Raw genomic sequence first — 18,978 nt, forward strand, 5'->3', positions numbered from 1 at the left:
TTTGTTTTCTGTTCAGGTAATTAACTTATAAACTCCCTCTTTTACTAAGGCTGACGTGTCCATTATATTAAATGGACGAACCCTGCTTCCAAAGTCTTCCATCCCCATGTGAGTCCCGTGGGTTAGGGGGGATTCCCGCGGGACCCGTGGGATTCCCGCGATCCCCGTTCCCGTGCAGACCTCTACTTTGGAGCAGGTAGGGGAAGTTGTGAGTCAGCCACTCTCTCTCTCAGCTGATTGCGGCTCCGGAGCTGGCATCAGCTGGGCAGAGGGGGAGAACAACAGCTGCAGGCAGAACGAGGAGCTGTGCCTGGCAATTTGCTTCTGAGCAGGCACCAGGTATGGTTCCTCCCCTCTTTTACCAGGCTACTTCACCTAAATAGCATGCATATGATTTGCGTATTTGTGTGAGCATAGCCCAGTAAAAGTAAATCACTCCCAACCTGATATTTTTTACCGGGTTGATGAAGCTTTGTGCATCCTGCTCTCAGTGCAATACTGGTATGTTAGTACAGCAAATGCCTAACTGCTTGGTATAGCTAAAGCCGGAAGAGACATTTGATTTAAAGTTTTCAAGATATCCAACAGTAAGTGTTGTAAGCACCATTACTTGATTATTCAAATTACTGTGTAGTCTGTACTGTTCAATACTCTTAAGGGGCAAATCACTTGGGATTACTTTGTTTTCCGTCTCCATCCACTGACAGATGGACACAACCCAATTGTCTGGACTGGTTTGGTAGGACTAAAGGAAAGAAAATTATCAGATAATTTTTCCATAGATGCAATTGATACAGGCATTATGCATAATTTACAAACAGTTGGTATGAAATAGAATAAAAACAATACATCTGGTCTGTCATATCTAATTTAAGGGGCCAGTTTACTAAGCTACATAAAGGCACTAACAGGCATTTGATACAGGAAAAATGGCCTAATGCAGGATGTGCTAAAGCATTCTGTGTTAGTTTTGCCATCTGCAATGCACTAAGCACATGGCATATCTTTTCAAAACTTTGGCGGGCAGGAATGTGTTAGGGGTAGAGAATGGACTTGGAAGCATTATTCAGCTAGCAAGCTAACATCATTGGTTCACTTACTGGATAGTGCATTCATAATGTGGGAGCCCTTAGTGTCGCCTAAATAGAAGGTAATAAATGCTCCCTTATTAATGTTTTTTAAATGACTGCAAGCTAATGTTAACAGCACATGGCCAGAAGCCGAAAAATGCATTTTTTACGACCGCACTAGAAATGGGCTTAGTGACCTCTATTAGGACATGCTAATTGGGACAAGATTATTAACTAGCGCAGGTTAGTAAAAGGAGCAGTATTAAGAAAACTTTTCTAAAAAACAGAAGACTTGTATGATAACTAATGGTGTCTAATAAGTTATTTTTCTGACATTTAGCTCGTCGTCTACAGCTCAGTCCTTGGGAGAGCAGTGTAGTTAGCAGACTGTTGATGCCTACTCACTCATTTCTGGCTAGAAGTAAAAGCACAGCTGCCTTGTCTGGAGACTCAGGTAACACTACAGAGTTCTGGTTCTACATTATGAGCAAAGCTATTCTTTTGATAACAATGCTCCAATTGTGTTTATCTTCTTTTTTTATTATTATTATTATTTTTTAAATATTCTTTATTCATTTTCAACACATTCAATAAGTGAAAACAAAAAAACTTGTTAGGTTTGTTTTATTTGCTGAGATTTATTTACTGCCTTTTATTTATTTATTTATCTAGAGATATTTGATAAACTGCCTTTCAAAATAAAAATCAATCTGCTTTACACTAACTCCCCGTTTTACTAAAAAGCGATAGCGGTTTTTAGCATAGGGAATGCTCCACACCGTTCCCGATGCTCATAGAGTTCCTATGAGCATCAGGAGCAGCGCAGTTTAGTAAAAGGGGGGTAAGTTAACAAAAACAGTAAAACAAAATAAATTAACATTTAAAAATACTTTATCAATAAATCTCCAAAAGGAAGGGGAAGTGAATTATGCAACAATAAATTTCCAAGTGAACTGTGAATAAACCAGACACACAAGGCTATTTTTACTTATATAGCTTAGATTTTCAACAAGCAAATAATAAGCACACTTTTTACAAAAAAGCAATCACTAAAAAAGAATAAGAAAAAATTTACATTAAACAAATCAAAATTACTGATCAGCTCAAGCCCACAATAAAGACCCAAGATTGACAAATCATAGGATTGAGGAAATTTGAAAATTAATTTCAATTTTAAAGGAAATTAAACCTTTATAGTGAACAGAGACCCAAACAAAGTTATTTCTATAGGAACTGATACAACTCTAGTTTAGATGCAGCAAAAAAGTCTGTTAATCAATGATATTTTTTTATATCATTATATTACTGTTCCATCAGATTAAATAGTACACTTTATTTGCATTTTCCACAAACTAGAGATGTACAATTTAGACTCTAGTTTAGCTCCTCATTTGTTAACGCTGCTATCTACATTTGGAATAATTACCTGTGCAAATATGGACTGAACCTAGCTATCTAAAGTTTCATAAAAATAGACTGTGTATGGCTTCTTTTGATGTAAATCACCTTGAACTACTTGGTATTAGTGTGATTCATAAATTCTATATAGATTAGAGTAGATATTAAAAGATTTATGCCAGCTTTTACAAAGCTGTGGGCCAGCAAGGTAAATGCTCTGACACTAATAGAATTCCTATGAGCATCAGAGCATTTACCTCACCAGAGCACGGTAGAAACCTCTACCACAGCTTTGTAAAAGGAGCCTTTAATAAATAGCCAAGTTTTTATGTCCATTTAAATTTTTTAGTAGGAAACCTCTTATTTGTTTGTTCAGTTTTCTATATTGTTCTCCCAAGAGTTCAGAATGGTTTACATGAATTTATTCAGGTACTCAAAACATTTTTCCCTTTCTGTCCCGGTAGACTCACAGTCTTTCTACTGTACCTGGGGCAATGAGGGGATTAAGTGACTTGCCCAGGGTCACAAGGAGCAGCGTGGGTTTGAATCTACAACCTCAGAGTGCTAAGGCTGTAGCTTTAACCAATTGTGCCACACTCTCCCCCTTTTTATAATTTATTAGCAAGAGAGCACCATAATGTAAGGGTAATAAACCTGAACACAGTATTGTGAGAAATATCTAACCCTGGCCTAAAAAAAATTACATCACTTAGCCTGTGAAAAATGCAGTTTGAGAAGTTGATATGGCATGAGAACTGAGTGAAGATAAAGTGCTGTTCTTGTAAGAGTGGACTAACATTATCATGTGATTTTGCACCATAAAATAACCTTATTGCCATATTCTGAAATAACTGTAACCTTTTACTCTGATATTGTATACAACCTACAAATAAAGAATTACAATAGCTAAGTCTGCAATCACCAATGCATGAAATGAAGTCTTTATGGGTTTGACAAATTTTCCTTAAATTACAAAATGAAGCTTTTGTTATTGCTTCTATGAGGGGGTGCTGAAAAGTTCTCAGCCCACCCAAATTCCTAAAACTTCCTTCTGAGCATTGTTTTACCACTGTAGCTGAAGAGTGTTATTTTATTTTGCAAAGTGCCAATTTGTAGAGTCGTAATGCTATGTTTTGACATTTTTTCAAATCATTAATTGAATCATGTCAATGAAAAGTGTGGAATTTTCAAGTGGAACTCTGAGCCATCATGAAGTTCCTATTCCTGCAGAAGAGAATTACAAAGGAAATCCATGAATGTATGATACAAACATTGAGTGACAAATACCCATCATACTCCACAGTGAAGAAATGATGCGCAAACTTTCAGCGTGGAAATTTTGAGAGCAAAGAAGCAGCAAAGTCTGGGAGGCCTCAAATGGTGTCTGCTCCTGAAATTGTTAAGAATAGCCTTACTGGGTCAGACCATTGTTCCAGCAAGCCCAGTAGCCCGTTCTCACAGTGACCAATCCAGGTCACTAGTACCTGGCCAAAACCCAAGGTGTAGCAATATTCCATGCTACCAATACAGGGCAAGTAGTGACTTCCCCCATGTCTTTCTCAATAACAGACTATGGACTTTTCCTCCAGGAACTTGTCCAAACCTTTCTTAAAACTAGCTACGCTATCCGCTCTTACCACATCCTCTGGCAACGTGTTCCAGAGCTTAACTATTCTGAGTGGAAAAAATTTCCTCCTAATGGTTTTAAGAGTATTTCCCTGTAACTTCATCGAGTGCCCCCCTAGTCTTTGTAATTTTTGATGGAGTGAAAAATTGATACACTTGTACCCGTTCTACTCCACTCAGGACTTCGTAGAGTTCAATCATATCTCCCCTCAGCCGTCTCTTTTCCAAGCTGAAGAGCCCTAATCATTTCAGTCTTTCCTCATACGAGAGGAGTTCCATCCCCTTTACCATCGTGGTCGCTGTTCTTTGAACCTTTTCTAGCGCTACTATATCTTTCTTCAGATAAGGAGACTAGAATTGAAGGCAATACTCCAAATGAGGTCGCACCATGGAGCGATAAAGGGGCATTATGACATTCTTAGTTTTGTTAACCATCCCTTTTTTAATAATTCCCAGCATCCTGTTGACCATGTCCATGACCTCATGTTGTCAGATTGTTGAATATCAGCTAAAACACTACAGATATCCAGAGAAGTGTTGGGTGAATAATCCATGAGTAGCTGGGTATGCAGATGCTGTCAGCCAAGTGGGTGCCCAAATGTTTTAATGCTGATGAGAAACTACATCAAGTGGACACTTTCCAGTTGATTTTGCAGAATTTTTAGCGAACGGATGCCAATTTCTTGGAACAATTAGCTGCTGTTGATGAAACATGGTTACACCACTATGATCCTGAGACAAAACAATCCATGCAATGGCAGCACTCAGGTTCTCCAAGGCCAAGGAAATTCAAGACCCTAAAGTCAGCATGAAAGGACTTGGCCACAATGTTTTGGGATCAGTAAGGTGTTATAATGACTGACTGTCTTTTAAGGGGCCAACCAGTTAATGCCGAATACTACTGTAACTTAAAGGAAGCATTGAAAGATAAGGAGAGGGAAGCTGACAAGGCTGGCAAAACAGTGGATGTTTTACGCATTTGGGATTTCAGTGCATAGACCATCCACTTTACTCGCCAGATCTTGCTCCATCTGACTATTTTCTGTTTACAAACCATAGAAAGAATTTGAAAGGGCAACAATTTTCGAGTGATTCAGGAGGTGATAGGAGCAGTATTTCAGTGACCAGACATCAGAGGGTTATTTTTGGAAGGGTTATAGAACTTAGGGGTGAATATGTGGAACAACTTGTAAATTTCATAGCTTCATGTCATTCCCTTCTTGGTTAAGCTAAGAACCTTTCAGCACCCCCTCGTATATACTACTACAATTATTTAACACTCTGTAGTGCTGAAGGGCATATGCACATTGTACATTTTGACATTAAAGAGACAGTCCCTGCTCAGAAGAGCTTATGATCTAACTTGGACAGACAGACATGACATAGAAGATTGGAGATGCAGAACATAAGGAGGAGAGTTAGGAGTTAAAAGCAGTCTCAAACTTTTAACAAAAGAAAGTTTAGAATCCCATTTCACACCCAAGAAGTAATGGCATCGTTCATAGAGATAGATTGGTGTTGAATCCTTAGAATAAATGGTGGAAATGATGAACTTAATATCCTTATTGCCTCGCACTTCTTAGAATTCAAAACTAATTTATAGTCATCTTGCTGTTGAAAAATCCTACCCAAATTTTGCTTTAAATCAACTTGAAGAGAAGCATCTTATGAATCGTGAGCAATTGCCAATAGAATATCATTGGCATAAAAAAAGTGCACTAGAAAGCAAGATGGCTGCCAACTAGAGAGCCCAATATAAACGACTGGGTAATAGTCAAAGCAAAAGAAATTGTTCCTGAAGGTCCGTGATACACAAAATAACTGATAGAGGAACAAACAATAATGCTTCAAATACCTTTTAGATTCCAGTGGTGCTCAGAATCCAAGATGGATGAAAAAACTCGATGTGGGGACAAGCCCCTAAAGAGCTTCTTACAGAATCTATCATTGCACCATAGTAAAGTAAAAGGTGATTCAAAGTGCTTATTGAAAATGTTTATATCTGTCTGTATTCCATGTAGTGAAAAAGATTGTCCAAGTTTTAAATGACTCCAAAAGTGAAAATTCAAAAAAAAGACTTAGCTTAAAAGTTCAGACAGCGGTTGTCCAGCTGGGTTCTGATGCATTTCGCCGCCCTGGCTTCCTCAGAGAACCCGCTCAGCTGCTTATGAACTCCAATTCAATACGTGTCCTAAACAAAAGAACATGATGCATTTACTTAAAGTGCTAAAGTTGCATTTAAACGAGCTGATAAACCACAAAGTTCTCGACGCTGTTGGTGGGATACCTGATCTGTAGGAATATTTTTTTCCATTTCCTTTGCCGTAAGCGCTCAGCTGAGCACCCGGTATTTATGTAAAGGAAGAAATGTCAATCACCTAATGAAGAAACGCCCACCACTCCACTTCTTTATTTAACCCAGCAGGGGTAACAGTCTGCCAATGAAATATCCATCTTTGTTCATGTTTCCACAACCAAACTTGGACATTGCCTCCTCTATTTAAATGGGCCACTTCTAAAACAACAAACTGTAAATCCTGTAACTGGTGAGGGATAGCATGCCAGTGTTGAACTAGAGGGGCTCCCATGTCTCCCCTTCTGATTTTGCTCAAATGTTCGATAACACGTGTCTTAATACTTCTAGTGGTGTGTCCTATGTAAAACAATTTACATGGGCACATAATCATATACACGACCCCCTGGGTGTCACAATCTGTATGATGTTGTAAAGTGTGCGTCTTCAGTAAACTAGGATGGTGGATACACGTAGTTTCAAGAGCATGAGCACAGATGGTACAGTGTCCACATTTAAAATGACCTTTAGGTTGCATCGTAGTGCTGATTGGCATATTAACAAAATGAGAGGTGGACATATAGTCCCGTAGATTTCTGCCTCTGGAGTATGCAAAAAGAGGGGGTTGCATGAGACTTGGGTGCACTTGAAGAATATGCCAATATTTATTGATGATCTTCTTGATGTCAAACGCCTTATATGAATATGGAAGCGTGCATACCATCCGAGCTTCTGGTTGATCAGGGGTGTGTTGTAACAGGTAAGAACGATGAGCGTAAAGGGCCCGCTTGTAGGCCTTTTTGATGGTACTATGGGGGTACCCGCGGTCCTTAAACCATTGCCACATGTCAACTGACCGGGTTTTGTATTCTTCTTTACTGCTGCACAATTGCCTGAGTCTCAAAAATTGACCCACAGGTAAGTTGTTCCTCAAATGACGAGGATGGTAACTGTCATAATGAAGTAAATTATTTCTGTCTGTATGCTTGCGATATATAGAGGTTTCAAAACCACCTTGGTTTAAGGAGATGTGAATATCCAAAAAAGCAATTTGAGTGCTAGAGATGACTGAAGTGAATTGTAAATGCGGATTACATGTGTTGAGCCACTGTAAAAACTGGTGAAATGCTTCTAAGATGCTAGTCCATATCAAAAAAACATCATCTATGTAACGTTTCCACACATAGATCTCAGTAACATATGAGGACGTGTAAATATATGTTTCTTCGAAGTCAGACACATAAAGGCATGCTAAGGACGGGGCCATAGTGGCCCCCATCGCTGTACCCTTTATTTGCAGAAAAAATTCTGTGTCAAACATAAAATAATTCTGTCGCAACGCTATGCTGGCAATGGCAACTAAAAAATCCTCTCTGGCTGGAGATAACTGAAGTGTGCCTAGATGTCTCCGTAAGACCTCAATAGCACTGGACTGAGGGATGTTGGTATATAAAGCCTGGATATCAAGGGTGACAAGTAGACCCCCCTGCGGAATAGAATGGGACTCATGGAGCCAGGCCAGCATGGACGTGGTGTCCTTTATATATGACTTTGCTGAAGAAACAAGAGGTTTAAGATGAAAGTCCACAAATTCCGACAGAGGCTCTAACACAGAACCAATCCCTGAAACTATGGGGCGCCCCGGTGGAGATGTTAAATTTTTGTGTATTTTAGGGACGAAATATATCACTGGAATGACAGGGTGGTTTTGATGGAGAAATCGGTACTCTCTATCAGTAATAGTCCCCTGTTCTAACGCCTGTAGGAGTATATGCTGAATAAGGTCAGAGATTTCCACTGTGGGATCATGAGATAAAGCTTGATAGTACTGCGTGTCACTAAGTTGTCTACGGGCTTCGTTAACGTAAGCATCTGTATCCTGTAGTACAATCCCACCACCTTTATCAGCTGAACGTATGACAATAGAAGGGTCTTGTGCCAATACTCGTATCGATTGGGTCATCTCCGTTGACATATTGCGCCTAATGTGAGATGGTCGACCTTCTAAACTAGCAATGTCTTGCTCAACTAAGTTGTGAAAAACTTGTAAATGCGGATCCAAAATTCCGGGAGGGTTCCAAGTTGAAGGTCTGTGCAGCCCCATAGGGCCCAAATCACTGGGCTTGTCTTGAAAAAAGAGTTTTAAATTGCATTTTCTGATGAGTTTATACAAACTTATCCTGGTATCTAAAGGGTTGTAATTTGTAAACGGAACAAATGACAACCCTTTAGAAAGGACAGACATCTCACTGACGGATAAATTCCTGCTGGATAAATTGAACACCCTGTCATTCCAGTGATATATTTCGTCTCTAAAATACACAAAAATTTAACATCTCCACCGGGGCGCCCCATAGTTTCAGGGATTGGTTCTGTGTTAGAGCCTTTGTCGGAATTTGTGGACTTTCATTTTAAACCTCTTGTTTCTTCAGCAAAGTCATATATAAAGGACACCACGTCCATACTGGCCTGGCTCCATGAGTCCCATTCTATTCCGCAGGGGGCTCTACTTGTCACCCTTGATATCCAGGCTTTATATACCAACATCCCTCAGTCCAGTGCTATTGAGGTCGTACGGAGACATCTAGGCACACTTCAGTTATCTCCAGCCAGAGAGGATTTTTTAGTTGCCATTGCCAGCATAGCGTTGCGACAGAATTATTTTATGTTTGACACAGAATTTTTTCTGCAAATAAAGGGTACAGCGATGGGGGCCACTATGGCCCCGTCCTTAGCATGCCTTTATGTGTCTGACTTCGAAGAAACATATATTTACACGTCCTCATATGTTACTGAGATCTATGTGTGGAAACGTTACATAGATGATGTTTTTTTGATATGGACTAGCACCTTAGAAGCATTTCACCAGTTTTTACAGTGGCTCAACACATGTAATCCGCATTTACAATTCACTTCAGTCATCTCTAGCACTCAAATTGCTTTTTTGGATATTCACATCTCCTTAAACCAAGGTGGTTTTGAAACCTCTATATATCGCAAGCATACAGACAGAAATAATTTACTTCATTATGACAGTTACCATCCTCGTCATTTGAGGAACAACTTACCTGTGGGTCAATTTTTGAGACTCAGGCAATTGTGCAGCAGTAAAGAAGAATACAAAACCCGGTCAGTTGACATGTGGCAATGGTTTAAGGACCGCGGGTACCCCCATAGTACCATCAAAAAGGCCTACAAGCGGGCCCTTTACGCTCATCGTTCTTACCTGTTACAACACACCCCTGATCAACCAGAAGCTCGGATGGTATGCACGCTTCCATATTCATATAAGGCGTTTGACATCAAGAAGATCATCAATAAATATTGGCATATTCTTCAAGTGCACCCAAGTCTCATGCAATCCCCTCTTTTTGCATACTCCAGAGGCAGAAATCTACGGGACTATATGTCCACCTCTCATTTTGTTAATATGCCAATCAGCACTACGATGCAACCTAAAGGTCATTTTAAATGTGGACACTGTACCATCTGTGCTCATGCTCTTGAAACTACGTGTATCCACCATCCTAGTTTACTGAAAACGCACACTTTACAACATCATACAGATTGTGACACCCAGGGGGTCGTGTATATGATTATGTGCCCATGTAAATTGTTTTACATAGGACACACCACTAGAAGTATTAAGACACGTGTTATCGAACATTTGAGCAAAATCAGAAGGGGAGACATGGGAGCCCCTCTAGTTCAACACTGGCATGCTATCCCTCACCAGTTACAGGATTTACAGTTTGTTGTTTTAGAAGTGGCCCATTTAAATAGAGGAGGCAATGTCCAAGTTTGGTTGTGGAAACATGAACAAAGATGGATATTTCATTGGCAGACTGTTACCCCTGCTGGGTTAAATAAAGAAGTGGAGTGGTGGGCGTTTCTTCATTAGGTGATTGACATTTCTTCCTTTACATAAATACCGGGTGCTCAGCTGAGCGCTTACGTCAAAGGAAATGGAAAAAAATATTCCTACAGATCAGGTATCCCACCAACAGCGTCGAGAACTTTGTGGTTTATCAGCTCGTTTAAATGCAACTTTAGCACTTTAAGTAAATGCATCATGTTCTTTTGTTTGTTTAGGACACGTATTGAATTGGAGTTCATAAGCAGCTGAGCGGGTTCTCTGAGGAAGCCAGGGCGGCGAAACGCGTCAGAACCCAGCTGGACAACCGCTGTCTGAACTTTTAAGCTAAGTCTTTTTTTGAATTTTCACTTTTGGATTTAAAACTTGGACAATCTTTTTCACTACATGGAATAAAGACAGATATAAACATTTTCAATAAGCACTTTGAATCACCTTTTACTTTACTATGGTGCAATGATAGATTCTGTAAGAAGCTCTTTAGGGGCTTGTCCCCACATCGAGTTTTTTCATCCATCTTGGATTCTGAGCACCACTGGAATCTAAAAGGTATTTGAAGCATTATTGTTTGTTCCTCTATCAGTTATTTTGTGCCAACTAGAGAGAACATATGCCTCACTGCTCTGTGTGAGCTCCATCGTCATGGTTAAATGAAAGGGAAGGTCAGGATGTACCCACCTGAGTCCTCCCCAATCCCTATGTTGGGTCTCTTGCAGCATTTTGTGATGCGAAGTTCTGAGCCAAAAAACTCTCAGCTGCCCCAAGCTTGGAACTAGGTATCACATTTAAATCCAGCACAGTGTTCCTAGCTCCTGCAAAGCTCATATGCAGAAGTTTGGGCATATATGTCACTGGAAGCAGCACTAAATCTGGCCTTGTCTGTAATTAGGGAAAAATGTAATTCCATTTCATTGGTCTGAAAAAGTTTTACAACAGTTTAGCTTGAGATGAATTTTCTCTACCTGGGCCTATTGTCCATCCTAGAAAAGATAAAAAAGGCTGGTGTAGAAGGGGTTTCAAATTCTAGCAAGAGGACTGCTTCAAACACTGCTCAACCACTGGTGTTTAAGTCTTTAGTCATCACTTTGAAATCTATCTGGGGAGCAATAGAGGCATTACAAGGTACTATCATTAAGAGGTTTGATATTACTGAAATCATAAGATTTTTCAACTTAAATGTGTAGTATATGATAATACATTAATTAATCACCCCCAAAATTTCAAATGCTTGAGAAATAATCAAGGTTTTTCTGACTTAATGAAATGTTTGAGTAATGGCAGATTACTGACTAAATTAGAAAATGTGAAAAACTATCAAAGAAAATTTGACTTGAGGATTTTGAATTTTCTACATAATCCTGTTATTTCTATTAAAGAGATGTTTAAAATATATTTGTTTGAAGTAGTGGATTATAAAGTAAACCTCAAGATTCAGACTTCAAAATAGTTTGGAAGGAAAACTCTGATGAATATAGGGAGTAAGGGCAACGGATTTGAAATACCTCCTTAAAAAAAAAAACAAATTAAGAAAGCTAAGTTGAAATATTATATTACATTACATTGGTGTCTTCTATCCTGCCAATACCTTTCAATTCTAGGCGGTTTACAGCAAGAATTGGCCTGGGCATTTCCAGGGAGAATACGTGGTTAGTAGATGTAGTATGCGTTGGGATCTGTGGAGGGTCGATCAGGTTTAGTTAGATCATTTGATAAATTTCTTGAGTAGAAAGTTTTTAAGTTCTTTCCTGAATGTTTTGTAGTTGGGCGTTATAGTCAGCAGATTGTGAGGGGTGGAGTATGTTATGGTTTTCTAAGTATTCGGTTTGAAGTTTTGCTACTAGGCCTTCCATTAGCTTGATATAAAGCGGTATGGAGGCTATAGATCTATAATTAGATGGCTGATCTGTATCTCCCTATTTAAAATAGATTAGTTTGACTATTCCTGATTCTAAGAAATTATTTAAAATATTTTCTGATCTTTCAAAATGTCAATTGCCTTAACTTTGTGATTCTAGTGTAAACAATTGATTGATCAGTCAAAAATTGACTGATTTTTCCCAAAGAAATATAGATAAGCTAGGCACTATGATTAAAAGTAATAACACAGAATTTTTGGATCTTATATTACCCTTCAATTCTAATATCTTTTCATTTCCAGCTGATTTAAGATGCTCAGACTTTGCTGAATTCACTGACCCTGATGTTCATGTCCTGTTAACTCAGTTTTCAAGTTCCCAGTGTGCTTTAGACATCTATCCTGTCTGTTTGTACAAATCAGCAACCTCAGAGTTTATAATTTGGTTATATGACACCTTACTAGAATTGTTTCAACAAGGTTCGTTCCCTGTTTCCTTAGGTGAAATTATTCTGACACCTATTTTAAAAGATACAAACAAGGATACTCGAGAACTTTCAAATTACAGACCAATACATAAGAACATAAGAATAGTCTTACTGGGTAAGACCAAAGGTCCATTAAGCCCAGTAGCCCATTCTCATGGTGGTCACTAGTATCTGGCCAAAACCCAAGGAGTAACAATATTCCATGTTACCGATCCAGGTTAAGCAGTGGCTTCCCCCATGTCTTTCACAATAATAGACTATGGACTTCTCTTCCAGGAAATTGTCCATACCTTTCTTAAAACCAGCTATGCTATCCTCCCTTACTACAACCTCTGGCAATGCGTTCCAGAGCTTAATTATTCTCTGAGTGAAAAAAATTTCCTCCTATTAGTTTTAAAAGTATTTCCCTGTAACTTCATCGAGTGTCCCCCTAGTCTTTGTAATTTTTGACGGAGTGAAAAATCGATCGACTTGTACCCGTTCTGTTCCACTCAGGATTTTGTAGACTTCAATCATATCTCCCCTCAGGTGTCTCTTTTCCAAGCTAAAGAGTCCTAACCGTTTTAGTCTATCCTCATAAAGAGGAATTCCATCCCCTTAATCATCTTGGGCGCTCTTCTTTGAACCTTTTCTAGTGCCACTATATCTTTCTTGAGATAAGGAGACCAGAATTGAACACAGGAATTCAGCTATTTGTAAAAATTGCTGAAAGTATTCTGGCCTGTCAGCTAACTCTTATTTGCAAAATCATAGTATCCTTTCATCAACACAATCTGCATTTCATAGAGGTTTCAGTACTGAGACCTTATTGGCGATCTTACTAGCAGAAATATAAAAGCTCAAGGTCATCAAATGCTGCTACTACAATTCAATCTATCTGTGGAATTTGATTTGATTGGTTATGATATAATGCTTTACTTACTTGTCCCTATTGATATCTTAGGAAATTTTTTTTACTTGGTTTACTACTTTTCTTTGTGATAGGTCATATTCTGTAAAATACGATAATTCCTTTCCAAAAAGTGAAGGATGAGCTAAGAAGTCCGTTAGGGCTCCCCATTCTCCCCAGTGCTTTTTAATCTGTTAATGGACACCTTTGGAATTGTTAGATTCCTTGTAATTCCTGTCTTCAATCTATTCAATACCTATGCCTCTATCAAAAATATCTTTAAATGGAATGGAATTCGATTTTGAACCATTCTTGCATATACTGGGAGTCAATTTTGATTCTCATTTAACAGTGAAAGCCAAATTTAATAAATTGATTTTTTTTTTTTCCAAAATGAAAGTACTTAGGCAAGTAAAACACTGCTTTTAAACATGAACATATGATTCTTCTTAATTAGTTATCTAATCTAATCTGAATTTCTGTATCACTTTTTTTCAGTACAAGTTCAAGGCGATTTACAAATGTAGAGACCCTTATAATATTATGGGGAACAACAATAAAAAAGCATATTGATTATAATCTTTAGTGTTTACCTAGTATTGAGACAGAATCAAGGATAAGATACAGTATTCTAGTATTAATCTATGAAGTAGTAGGCGATATTCTTGAGGTAGAAGGGGAGGTTATGTAGCAGGTTGTTGAGGACTGTTGAATAGGTGCATTATTGCAATCTTTTATATTAGATTAGACTAGAATTATTATTTATAACTTGCCTTTATCCAAGGCGAGATACAAAAACACATATGTATAATAAAACATCAATAAATATACCATACACACATTCACTACTAAACAAACTTTAAATGCAAAAAATCAAACATCACAGACATGCATCCAGTCCATCCAAAGAAGCTCAATCTGTTGCAAAGGCACACTGCAAAAGATAATGCTTCAATAACTTCTTAAAAAAGCAACAATTTGAGGCTGTTGTAATACCAATGGTAACCGATTCCATTCACAATATCCGGTCACTCAAAAAAGCCCTTCATTCTGTTGCTTCAAGCCTTGATTATCGAAGGGATAGCACCACCAGTGAGTGTACAGTCATCCACTGATCATAATGTCTGTGCAAGCACCTAAGGTTGCTCTGAAATTTTTAAAACTCATTTTCAAATCTTACAGAATGCAGTTGCTAGGTTGATTTTTGGCACACGGTGTTGTGAGAGTATCACTCCTGTCATGGTCAAACTTAGGGTTACCAGACGTCCGGATTTTCCCAGACATGCCCTCTTTTTCAGGGACGTCTGGGGGGTCCAGACGGCTTTTCAAAACCCGGCACTTTGTCCGGGTTTTGAAAAGCTTCCAGCTAGCAGCAACGTCGGGACGGCATCTGCACATGTACGGATGCAACGCAGTGACGACGTGCGCATGTGTGTGATGTCATCGCGTCACACCAGCGTAGGCGCAGATGCCCTCCAGACAAACAGGTTGAGGGGGTGTGGCGGGGGGCAGACTAGGGCGTGACTCAGGCAGAACTCGGCATGCCTGGGCGCAGAGCCATGGGTCCCGATTTTCGTTCCAGAAAATCTGGTAACCCTAGTCAGACTTCATTGGCTTCCTATTTATGCATGTTGTTTATTCAAATAATGCACCTGTAGCCAGGGATAGATAGATTTATGCATCAGGAGATAGAAGGATTTACTGCATGAATCTTCCTTCACTATTAAATGTGGGGACTTATCATTGCTGCCTAAATTAACATCTGGTTGTAAAGGGATTTAGTGAAGCTGCGGTCCCTAGGCTTAGGGCTGCCTGGCAGAAAAGGTGGGTGGCATGAGAAAACAATGGTCTGCACTGGTAATGAAGGGAAAAAAGGGTGAGCAAGGTGTAGAGGATGTGCAGACTGGGTGTCTCCAGAAGGCAGTTAGAAACCCATCCTTTGGATTCCAACAACTTCTGGAATCTTGCAGTATATGAGACCCAAGCAGTATTTGGATCTCTCTGAATGGTGGATTAAAAAATGAGTAAAATCATCAGAGGGCTCTTAAGCTCATGCTTTGGGTAGGAGATCAAGGTCCATCCAAAATGGAGGATCTTTTTCAGGAAATTGATTATTGGGAGAGCTATTGAAAGAAAGATTGTAAATAATGTTGCCTGTTCTGAAACTGCTTTGTTAGAGTGTCTCTGTTCCCTTTGGAAAAGAAGAAATGAAAGTTGGAGTTGAGTTTGCAGCTACTGGTATGGGCTGGCTTTATCAGAGGAGTGAGAAACAGTGTGAAGTGCTTGTGATGGCCAGCTAGCTTAGTGCTGGTCCCAGCTCACGACCCTATTCTAAATAAATACTTTGTGCCCGTTTCCCAGCAGCCAGGTAGAATAAGGGCTTACACACCATTGTTTTTCGGTTAATTCATGGTGAAGCTCCATCCTCTTTTCCTTACCTGATTTTGCCTAAAAGCACACAGCAGGAAATATCTCTTGTTGCTTTATCTTTTTTTCAACCAAATATGTTACAAATGATATTTTATTGCTTCTTTCCTTTATCAAGCAGTTAAATATTGGAATTCTCTACCTCTGATTATACGACAAGAATTTTCTTATTTAAGATTTTGGAAGCTGTTAAAAGACATTTTTAAATGTCTAGATTGGTTTATGTTGTGATTATTTTTTATAATGTATATTTCTAGTGCGATGGACACATTATGCTTGATCCTTTATGTAGTCAACTCATTCTCACAAGAACTCTTGTAGAAAGCCTCTTTTGCTCTACCTCCCATCCCTCTGGGCTGTCCTCCAATTCCTCAGTTGCCTCTCTACAAGCAAGATGGTAGGAGCCTGTCTTTTCTGCTCGTGTTTATTTTTCATTTAAATTCGTTTTTTGCTTATCTTTGTGAGGCTTTTTGGTGCTGCAGAGGATCCCAACCTTGGGGCATCTCTAGCTATGGGAGAGCAGACTCTAAGGTTGAGGGACTGCTTCCAAAATGCAGACTGCTTTGTAGTGCACCCACTTAGATAGCCTGCACTAACAGATTGGGGCCTCAGGGACTGATCCCTTGGGAGTAAGGCTTACCCTAGGTTCTGTCCGCAGTGGACTTGAGCAGAAGCTGAGTGGCTGTATGGTGGTTTTTATCAGGTTAGGGGCCGACTGCTTTCTTTCCCCTGTCTGCATGCACAGTGTTCCAGTGGGAGTTGAGGTCTCTGGCCAGTTCGTTGGGGCCCAGAGGCAGTCTGAAGATACAAGCAGTCTGGATTCTCAGGCTTGTGGAAGGAGAAGTTCTCCCTGTAAGCTGTCTGCAGCTCCCAGCACACAGCATTGCATAGTGAGTAACAGACTGACATCCTTAAAAACAAAATTGGGGGGGGGGGGGTCTTTAAAAGCAGTTTTGGGGGGTTCTGAGGAAGATTTGAGCTCCAGCAGATACTTGATATACTTCATAGTGCCCAAGAGAGACTCAGAAAACTGGAGTTCGATTATAGAGCTCAAGGCGGTAAATGCGGCTCTATGTTTCCGGATGGAGATGGTGAGGTCAGTAATTGTTTCAGTGATGCTTGGGGAATTTCTCACCTTGCTGGATTTGATGGAGGCCTATTTGCACATTCCCATTTTTCTAGAGCACAGGAAGATTTTGTGTTTTCATGTGCTGGAGCTGGCCACAGTGCCACAAACCATTACCAATGTGATGGTTGTAGTTGCAGCACACTTGTTCAGAACGGGTATACAAGTACATCCATATCTGGATGATTGGCTAATAAGAGCCCAGTCCTAATCCGAAGGCAGACTGTTTGTTCAAAGAGTGTTTCAGCTGCTATAGAAGCTGGACTGGGTGGTCATAAGAACTGCCATCTCCGATCAGACCTTCAGTCCATCAAGTCCAGCAATCTGCACATGCGGAGGCCCAGCCAGGTGTACACCTGGCATAATTTTAGTTACCCACATCCCTCTATTACATTACATTAGAGATTTCTATTCCGCCATTACCTTGCAGTTCAAGGCAGATCACAAAAGAATTATCAAGGATGTATTACAACAAGAACTTACTAGAAAAAAAAAAAGTTTGAACATTTTCAAAGAGAGTAAGAAATGTGTATGGTTATTTGTTTGGGTAGTTGGCTTTAGTGAGAGGTGGTGATTGTAAGGAGATGTGCATCTAGTTTGCTTTTAAATCCTAGAACGGTGGATTCCGCAATAACCTCCTCTGGGAGAGCAATCCAGGTGTCCACCACTCGTTGCATGAAGCAGAACTTCCTGATATTTGTCCTGGACTTATCCCCCTTTAGCTTCAGTCCATGTCCTCTTGTCCGTCTCACATTGGACATTGTAAATAATTTTTTTTCCTGCTCTATTTTGTCGATTCCTTTCAGTATTTTAAGTCTCGATCATATCCCCTCGCAGTCTCCTTTTCTCAAGGGAGAACAATCCCAGTCTCTTAAGTCGTTCCTCGTATTCCAAGTTCTCCATACCTTTTATTAGCTTTGTTGCTTGTCTCTGCACCCTCTTCAGCAGTTTTATATCCTTCTTTAGGTTGGGAGACCAAAGTTGGACACAGTATTCCAAGTATGGTCTGACCATTGTTCTATAAAGCGGCATTATAACTTTCTACGATCTACTCGTGATTCCTTTCTTTATCATGCCTAACATTCTATTTGCTTTCTTTGCCGCTGCCGCGCATTGTGCCGATGGTTTCAGGGTCCTATCTATCAGTACACCCAGGTCCTTTTCTTGTTTGCTTTTACACAGAGTTGCACCTGACATTCTATATTCGTGTTCCTTGTTCTTTCTGGTCAACTTTTGGAAAATCCACCTTTAGCTGACACAGATCTTGAAGTATCTGGGAGTCCATTTCAACACAAGGGAGAATAAGGTAGTCCACCTGGAAGCCCGCAGAGAGAAGCTTTTGTATTAGATACAGGAGTTTCAGAGCGAGACAACTCTGACGGCCAGGCATTATTTGCAAGTGCTAGGATCAATATTTGCAACCATAGACGTGGTTCCCTGGGCAAGAGTGCACTTGCGTCCATTCCAGAATGCACTCCTCTCCCACTGGTACCCGCAGAGGGATGTGCTTCAGTAGCATCTGCCTTGGCAGTGGAAGTATGTCACAATCTAGCCTGGTGGTTGGAGCCTTAGTTTCTAACTAGAGGAGTTCTCCTTTGCATCTCCACATGGGTGATCCTGATGACGGATGCAAGCCTATATGACTGGGGTGCACGTTGCGAAGGGCAACCAATGCATGGACATTGGTCCCCTTCTCAGAGGAACTTTGAGCCATCTGCCTGGTGCTTCAGGTGTTTGGGAGTGCGCTGTAGAGCAAAGCAGTATGAGTTTTCTTAGACAATGCAATGGGCACCGATTACAGAATCGCAGCTTTGGGGAGTCCCTGCCACTCAGCTGAGGTGGGGGGATCTCCCTGTTACTCCTGGCTGCTGCAGTCTAGCAGCCAAGATTAGCAGCTGAAATATAGGCCTGGGTTTCAGACCCTACATTTCA

The 18,978-nt window shown here is 40.0% G+C and overlaps 1 protein-coding gene across 7 annotated transcripts in view; it reads left to right on the forward strand.

Moving 5' to 3' along the window:
- MAP7 (microtubule associated protein 7) overlaps positions 1 to 18,978 on the forward strand; it is a 243,559-nt gene that overhangs the window by 135,502 nt on the left and 89,079 nt on the right. For all 7 annotated transcript variants that reach the window (XM_033937512.1, XM_033937511.1, XM_033937509.1 and 4 more), the window contains exon 7: positions 1,411 to 1,524. In XM_033937512.1, the coding sequence (XP_033793403.1) occupies positions 1,411 to 1,524 (114 nt within the window). The remainder of the gene's footprint in view (positions 1 to 1,410; positions 1,525 to 18,978) is intronic.

The sequence above is a fragment of the Geotrypetes seraphini genome, chromosome 3 (genome assembly GCF_902459505.1).
Source record: "Geotrypetes seraphini chromosome 3, aGeoSer1.1, whole genome shotgun sequence".
NCBI classification, from domain to species: domain Eukaryota; kingdom Metazoa; phylum Chordata; class Amphibia; order Gymnophiona; family Dermophiidae; genus Geotrypetes; species Geotrypetes seraphini.